At 50.0% G+C, this 8,140-nt stretch overlaps 4 protein-coding genes across 4 annotated transcripts; 3 read left to right on the forward strand and 1 right to left on the reverse strand.

Moving 5' to 3' along the window:
* Positions 1 to 338: 338 nt before the first annotated feature.
* Positions 339 to 1,186, forward strand: ret3 (putative coatomer subunit zeta; the record flags this gene model as incomplete). The annotated part of the gene is made up of 3 exons (XM_031153564.1): positions 339 to 453; positions 572 to 809; positions 943 to 1,186. The coding sequence occupies 3 exons, from the start codon at positions 339 to 341 to the stop codon at positions 1,184 to 1,186; spliced, it is 597 nt and encodes a 198-aa protein (XP_031001445.1).
* A 398-nt stretch (positions 1,187 to 1,584) lies between these two features.
* On the reverse strand, positions 1,585 to 3,225 carry sua5 (Threonylcarbamoyl-AMP synthase; the record flags this gene model as incomplete). The annotated part of the gene is made up of 1 exon (XM_031153565.1): positions 1,585 to 3,225. The coding sequence occupies one exon, from the start codon at positions 3,223 to 3,225 to the stop codon at positions 1,585 to 1,587; it is 1,641 nt and encodes a 546-aa protein (XP_031001446.1).
* A 953-nt stretch (positions 3,226 to 4,178) lies between these two features.
* UPC2_4 (Sterol uptake control protein) lies at positions 4,179 to 5,555 on the forward strand (the record flags this gene model as incomplete). Its single annotated transcript, XM_031153566.1, has 2 exons — positions 4,179 to 4,295; positions 4,413 to 5,555. 2 exons carry the CDS (start codon positions 4,179 to 4,181, stop codon positions 5,553 to 5,555), a joined length of 1,260 nt encoding a protein of 419 aa, XP_031001443.1.
* Positions 5,556 to 6,289: 734 nt separating this feature from the next.
* PRE2 (Proteasome subunit beta type-5) lies at positions 6,290 to 7,357 on the forward strand (the record flags this gene model as incomplete). The annotated part of the gene is made up of 3 exons (XM_031153567.1): positions 6,290 to 6,421; positions 6,518 to 6,739; positions 6,860 to 7,357. 3 exons carry the CDS (start codon positions 6,290 to 6,292, stop codon positions 7,355 to 7,357), a joined length of 852 nt encoding a protein of 283 aa, XP_031001444.1.
* Between the last annotated feature and the right edge of the window lie 783 nt (positions 7,358 to 8,140).

Genomic DNA, 8,140 nt, shown 5'->3' on the forward strand with positions numbered 1-8,140 from the left:
GAAGGCAAGTTGCCGCCGTCCAACGCAAATATACACTTGCGAAAGAAATCGAGAATGAGCAAACAACAGATCACAAACTTTAAAAAGAAGCAAAGCAAAACGAACTAAAAACCGTTGCATTCAACCCTGCGCACTAGCTGCAACATTTATGAAGTTGAAGAAAAAAAAGGAGAGATTTTAGCAACCTGAAAATAGTTCCAGTCATGCCTGAACCGCAAGGCCTCAACTTTCGAACGACCTCCACCAGCACCCTAAAGACAGCTCCTCCACCACCACCAAGCTCAAGCTCAAGCTCAAACTCCCCACCACAAATCTGCACAACCACCAGACCCGCAACCATGGCACCAAGCATGTCCCTCTTCGCCGTAAACGCCATCATAATCCTAAACTCAGACGACGGATCACGGGTGTTTGCAAAATACTACAGCTCGCCGCATACAGGAACAGGACCACGTATGCCCCTCCATTTTTACTCCCCCCTTCAAATCCCACTTCCCCCTTCTTCCCTCTCTCCAATCGCCACCCCTTCTTCCTTTCCCTTCCTCCAAATTACTAACACAAACCCGTCCAGATTCAACAACACCCACCCCACCCTACGCAGACGTCAAATCGCAAAAGGCATTCGAAAAAGGCCTCCTGGAGAAAACCGCAAAGCAGACAAGTGATATCATTCTCTACGATAATAGGATCGTGCTGTACAAGAGCGAGAGCGATGTCATGATGTATGTGGTTGGCGGCGTCGAGGAGAATGAGATTATGCTGTATAACGTCGTGTTGGCGTTACGGGACTCCCTACATTTGCTATTCAAGTATATCCCCCTTTCCATTGCTCTCTCCCTCCCTTTTTCTCCTCCCAATTCCCAAACCCCCAAATACAATCCCGAATTCCCAATTCTATCTCAATTCTCAAAAACACACCCCACTAACCAACCACCCACCCAGACAATCAGTAGACAAACGCACCATAATTGAAAACTACGACCTCGTCGCCCTCGCCATCGACGAGATCGTTGACGACGGCATCATCCTCGAGACAGACCCGACGATCATCGTGCAGCGTGTTAGCCGGGCGCCGACGCAGGACGCGGCGCAGTTGAAGGGCATTGATCTGAGTGAGCAGGGCATGAATAATCTAGCGCAGTTCGGGAAGGCGAAGTTGGGGGATTGGTTGAGGCAGGGTTTGTGAGGAGAGATGTGTGGGGAGAAGGGGATAGAGGGGGGTTGTGTGGGAGGGGGTGGGCAAGGGGATTGTGGTGAGATGACCAGTTGTACGTGGGAAGACTGTTTTGCGGGGGAAGAGAAGAAAAGGGAGGTAGATTTGGAGTTACGGTTATAGTAGAGGTTCCTGGCAAGGAAAAGTTATTTCGAATTAAGCGATGAGTGCATTTGGACTGGCTCTAATTTGAAATTGTGTTGATTGAATTCGGTTTCCAGATCTATTCTGGATTTTGAATGGTGTTAAAGCCATTTCTACTGTATCTCTACACCAACCCTCTACTAACCAACACCGGCCGTCTGAAATCTTCAGTCCAGTTCCACTTCCCCCGTATCCAGTATCTCGGGTTCCTTTTCCCTCCTCCAAGTCTACTTCTCAATAACACTAGCTGCCTTCCGCAACCGATTCATAACCGCAGCCGCAACATCCCCATCCCCATTGCGATCACCCTCATCCTCAATACCCTCCACATAAATAACATCCACACCCCTAGCATCCAACTCCCTCAGCGCCGAAAACAAGCCATGCGCAATATCGCCCGTCTCAGCCCCAAGGGCAATCTCGTACATATCAGCTACATGTCGAGTGCGGCTATCGCTCAGGAAATCGTCTTGGAAATCCTCGCTTCCGGAACCATAGCCGGAATCACGATCGCCTTGCCATAGCTCGCCGGTTGTGACAACTAGGTCGCTGGGGAGGGGAGGGGTAGGGGTAGTTGTAGTGGTGGAGGTGGGGGGTTGGAGATCAAGGACTTTTAGGTGTGCGGATCTAGTGCTGCGCGTCCAGGACGGGGAGAAGGATTCGGGCTCGTATTGAGGATCTTCTTCTGTACCATGGTTCACAATCACACTATCCCACTCGTCATCCGAATAATGAGCCTCGTCTGTGTCCAAAGTAGCAGTAGCCGCTTGGCTAGGCCTCTCGGCTGTGCTCCATTTCGCGCCATGAAACCCCGCCCATTTGACCCAGTGCTTCGTACTCACGATCCCAATCTTCACGGGCCAACTGGCTGATTCCAGACCAAGGTAGGACAGTTTATTATCCTTGGCGGCCAGCAGACGCCATGCTTCTAGCGGGACGCCGGAATTGGTGATACGGCCAGTGCGTGTATCGCGTTTAGATGCTGCTTCGTAGAGCACGACTTTCGCTTTCGGGCTGTAGTGTTTATATTTCATTCCCGGGGCTCTTGGTGCGTTTGCCCCGATCTCACTTTGGTCTTTATATCCCTTTACAGTCTCTTCCCAACCTACACATTGCCGGATCCGCTCAATGCTTACACCGCCTGGGCGTAGCACCACTGGAGGAGAACATAGGCCGTCTACGACGGTGCTTTCGACGCCTACTTGGCAAGGTCCACCGTCCAAAATCAATTCAATGCGCCCGGATAGGTCGTGTAGGACGTGTGCGGCGGTTGTGGGCGAGGGCTTGGTAGATGCATTTGCGGAAGGAGCGGCGAGAGGGACGCCGGCGAGAGCAATAAGGGAGAGGGCCAAGGGGGAAGAGGGCATGCGGGCGCCGAATGTAGATAGTCCAGCAGTGACTTCTGGGGCGAGCTTGCTAGGGGTGGGGTTTGGGAGGAGGATAGTGAGAGGGCCGGGCCAGAATTCTTTGATCAGCGGCTTATAGATTTCGGGGATTGGATCTGGGTCTGAGGTTGAATGTTTTGTGTTTGCGGGAACAAGGTAGTCGCGGAGCATGGTGAGGTCGCAGATGTGGATGATGAGGGGGTTGTCGGATGGCCTGCCCTTTGCTTTGTATATGCCCCTCACTGCGTCGCTTCTCGTCGCATCTGCACCTAGTCCGTACACAGTCTCTGTAGGAAATCCAACCGGAATACTACTCGTCTTCAGGTGACGCGCCGCCAGTAGTAATGGATCGTTCGGTGAGAGGTCGCGGGGTAGTTCCAGTGTTTCGAGTATTTGCGGATTTTGAAATAATCCAAATTTGGTGGTATTGACGTTCAAAATGCGAGTGTTGAGGGACACTCCACTGCTCTCACTTGATGCCATCTTGACAGATTTTTGAAATACTTGGAAGAACTGTTTTCCGATAGATTGAGGAGATGATAGAGCCAGCGTGAGAAATTGTAAATGTAGATATCCGTCTACCTGCGTAATCTGCGACTCCTGCGCTTATGGGATCTTGGAAAAGATATCTGAAAGGTGCTAAACATGCTTCTCTCTATAGTGCCCCGTGTTGGATTATGGTGCTATTTCATCTGTGGCGGATGATGGTGGGCAAAGTTGGTGTTGTTGTCAAAGTTCTTTGTGACGATAGAACGGTGACTCAATTTTTGGCGAAAAGTCAGCCTTCTCATACTTTAGCGCAAGGCTGAGTAATTGATCCCGTCGCGCACGGAACATCTTTGGAGTGAAATCTCATTCTGCTGTACTAAATCAAAAATTCGCATTACTGCAAGACATGAGTCTGTCGTCGCAATCTATGTTTGCATCTAACGGTTTTTACTTCCCTATTATTCAAACTCTTTCATTGTGCTTTCACATGACATGACATGCATACGGTAACTCTGCACCGGAAAAACGCCAGCGTTAGTAGATGAGACAAACGACGGCTCGTATTTGTACCCAGTTGATACTTTTATATAAAATTGTCAAGCCGAAGTTTGGATGAGTTGAGTTCAGTTCTGTGAGCTCGACTCCCAATCCACCAATCAAGTCGGCTTGAGAACGAGGTGATCTGCAACAGGGGTAGCGTAAACTACGGACGACGTCCGTCTGATCTCCCCAATTATTAACACCCCATCGGACCTTTCCCATCCCATCAACGTCCCAGAGTGACGGTACCAGTAGAGTGCGGTACGTACTCCGGAGTACTGTACTGTAACGGCACGACACCACCTTATGAGTCTTTTACCCAGCAAGGGGCCAATCGACCAACCAACAACCGTCTCCAGCGCCGTCAGCGTGCGTCTGGAGTCTGGGGTCTGGATTCCCTCATCAAGATGTCACCTTCATCCCAGCCACCGGTGATGGAGGGTGAGGGGTCTGATTGGAGAATCCGGCGCCCGCATAGAAAAACCAGGACAGGTTGTAATCAATGTAAGAGGCGTAGAGTCAAGGTTAGTACGGAGTGGAGTAGAAGTGCCACCATTCATATATATGTGGAAACTCCCGTCCACACCAGCACTTCCTTCTTTAGACCTCCTGCCAAACACAAGGCTGACTAAAGCCGACAGTGCGATGAGAGAAAGCCCATATGCACGAGTTGCGAACGCAATAAACTGCAATGCGGCCTTGCTTTTCTCACACCCACAAGGGTATCAATGCGTCCGACCTTGCAAAACAGAACTAGTACTCCAAGGCCGCCACCTACTATAATTGAGCCTCAAAAGCCGCGAGCTAAGAAGAATCCCAAAACAACCCCATTAGTCACGACGTCTGGCCCACCATGTCTGAACCTTCGTTTCGGAGATATGGATCTTCGGAGCGCTGAAATACTGCACCACTACCAAACAGTCGTAAGCTTTATGATCACCGGTCCAAAAGTAGTGCACGTCTGGCAAACGACCATCCCCCGAATGGCACTAGAGCACAAGTTCCTCATGCACGGCATCCTAGCCCTCTCGGCCCTAAACCTGAGCACCCTCATCCCCGCCCGCAAAGACGAGCTCGTTACCTTCGCCATGATCTCCGAACAACTGGCCCTCCCACCCTTCCGCTCTTACCTGGCGGACGACCCGAAGAAGGGAAACCTGCACGCCGTGTTCGCATTCTCGCATTTTGTCGTGCCGTACATGCTGAATATGTCGGGCTCGTTGGAGGGGCCCATGGGTAGAGTTCCCAGTTATGAAGGCCAGCCCCATTGGTTCCATGCGTTGAGGGGCTATATGGCCTTCCTGTTCAATAACTGGGATGCGCTCGAGACAGGGCCGCTTGGCTACCAACTCGTCAAAAGCCCAATGACGCCCGACAACAAACGAGATCATCCCGAGGACGTACATCTCGCCAAGATCTACGAGGTTTTGAAACCAGGCCCTGAATCTACGGCGCTGGATAAGTGGGAATTAGAGGTTTGCGGAACTGCGCTTGAGGAACTGAGAAAGTTGTGGTCCGGACCGTATATGTTGGGGAAGATGGGTATTGTGGGCATGATTTACCTGTGGCCGAGTAAGGTGTCGAAGGAATATATATCATTGATGCATAAGCGTCGGCCGGAAGCCCTTGTGATATTGGCGCATTATGCGCTTCTGGTCAAGCGGATGAATATTCTGTGGTATCTGAGGGGTGTCGGGGCGAAGTTGTTGGTGGCTATCAACGATGAGCTAGGAGAAGAGCATAAACCTTATGTCGAGTGGGCGATGAACGAGCCGATGGGATGAAAGAGGCGAGCTTGAAAGGCGCACGACGCTACTATGCATGGAATATCAGTTCCTTACCCATGAGGATGAGGCAGCCCCTCGAGCCTCCGAGCTCGGGGTATCCTTTAGGGACAGAGCTCAACGGATGAGCTACATTGGCTGAGTATATGATTTTAGGATATGATATAACGACATAGAGGATCATGTAGTGGATACCCAATTCCAAGTATAAGTAAATAACAATTTTATATAAGAATGGAGGAGTGTACCTGCAGCCAATTGACGATTGCAACCAAAACCCCCTACAGCAACACTTTATCCATCCAACACATTTTTCGAATACTTGGCTTTCCAGTTACTCTTAAAAAGTGTAATATGAACTCCATGATTGGGTAAGTTGTTGCATATTACAGGGGTGAACGTAGTGAATTTTCCCGAAAAGTAAATGGAGAAATGTGATATGCTCGCAAGTTGTCAAGAGCAAGATTTGCAACGGAACGGAACTTTTTTTTTTTAGGAAAGTGATTAGGGATTTTGAACAGGAGCGGGAGTTGAGGTTTCGTTTGAGACTAGGCTAGGTACGGAGTAGTAAAACAATGGCACGTGATATGGTGGTTAGTCAGCGAAGCAGGTACGACTGACGCGACATCTAAGCTCTGCCTGAAGCTCCGTATCATCGCCAACAACATCAACCTCCACAACTCCATCACCACCACTTCTTTCCCCTCCATAACACTCCTTCACCAACCTTCAAGATGGATACCCTCGTAGCGCAATACAGCAGGCCGATGTTCGAGAAGGAGAACATCTCGGAAGAGGATCAACTAGAGCTGTACCAAGCTACCCCAAGCTTGTCCCTCAAGTTCGCCATGCCTCCTGTAGCTCAAGTATGGAGTTACCCATCATCCCACAGCTTTTTCCAAGCTTCAAAATAAGTTTTCTGTCTTGGTGGCAACGTGCTAATTTCTTTTCCATCATCACAGCCTTCCGCTTGGCTTCGAGCCGCAACAGACGACCATGCCAACCCCAACTGCCCCATCAAGATCGCACACGGTACTACAACATTAGCATTCAGATTCCAGGGCGGTATTATCGTAGCTACGGACTCGAGAGCGACGGCTGGCAACTGGATTGCGTCGCAGACGGTCAAGAAGGTCATCGAGATCAACAGTTGTTTACTTGGTACAATGGCTGGTGGAGCTGCTGTGAGTTTTCCTGCTTCCACCTCGAGCGTTTACCACGACAAATATCATCATGTTTTCGAAACTGCAGAGTTGACCTGAATCGAACGGGAAGAATATGGCTGATAATTTATTTTCCCTTAGGATTGTCAATACTGGCTCGCCTACCTAGGAATGCAATGCCGCCTGCACGAACTCCGCCACAAACGCCGCATCTCCGTCGCCGCCGCCTCCAAGATCCTCGCCAACCTCGTCTACTCGTACAAGGGCAGGGGCCTGTCCATGGGCACCATGTGCGCCGGCGTGACGCCTTCGGAAGGCCCCGCGCTCTACTACATCGACTCGGACGGCACGCGGCTGGCAGGAAACCTCTTCTGCGTTGGTTCTGGCCAGACGTTTGCTTATGGTGTGCTGGATGCGGAATATCGGTATGATTTGAGCGAGAAGGAGGCGCTGGAGCTAGGCAGTAGGAGTATTTTGGCTGCGACGCATAGGGATGCATACTCGGGTGGGTTTATTAACTTGTATCACGTCAAGGAGGATGGATGGGTGAAGCATGGTTTCAGTGATACGAACCCGATTTTCTGGAAGACGAAGCTGGAGAAGGGCGAGTTCTCAAATGTTACGAGCGAGCTGGTGTAAGATGGATATGGATATGGTATGGGAGCGTTTTCTTTGCATGTCTCAATAGCAAGCATGGTGCGTAAGGGCAGAGAGTGGGCCATGTATACTACTGCTTCACTTCACGAGTGGTATTAAATGAAGACCTTGGGATGGATGATTATAAGGGTGTATTAATATTATGCCCCTTTCGCCACTTTTTTCGCTTTTCCACTTTTATACGCCAAATCCAACGCAATCTATAATACCAAAAACAACAACCAAGCACGACCTAAGCACAAAACCGAATCCCAAAAACAATACCAAGACTAAAACCAGAAAACCAAAACCAAAACCGAAACCAAAAACACAAACCACCAAATCAAACTTTTTACGCAAAGTGGCAAGTGCCAAACTTCAAGCTTTTCGCAATCCCATCCCATCCATCACTGCTTATATCCATCCGCGTTTTCACTTTCCACAGCCTTCTCCAAATATCCTCCAGTATCATTATTCCCGCACTTCTTGTCCTTACCCACAAGTCCCTCCACATCTACCATTACAAGTCCCTCTATTCCTATACCGGCCCCATCCCAATTCCCGACGGACTCCAATTTCCAAACACGGCCTCTCATCACTCATCCCATCTTCGTTGTGTATCCCTCGCTACATATATATGCATAAGTCTGTCCGCGTTTACATCCGCTTCTCCGCCCCGTCTCTTTGTTCTGGGTTTGCAGTTGGGAAATGGAGGTTGCTTTGTGGGTGATAACCGTTGGGATAAGGTCCATGTGGTGGTGGTGGCAGGCGGGGATTGGATTGTGG

The sequence above is a fragment of the Lachnellula hyalina genome, assembly GCF_007821495.1.
Source record: "Lachnellula hyalina strain CBS 185.66 chromosome Unknown contig00243, whole genome shotgun sequence".
Classification (NCBI taxonomy): Eukaryota; Fungi; Ascomycota; class Leotiomycetes; order Helotiales; family Lachnaceae; genus Lachnellula; species Lachnellula hyalina.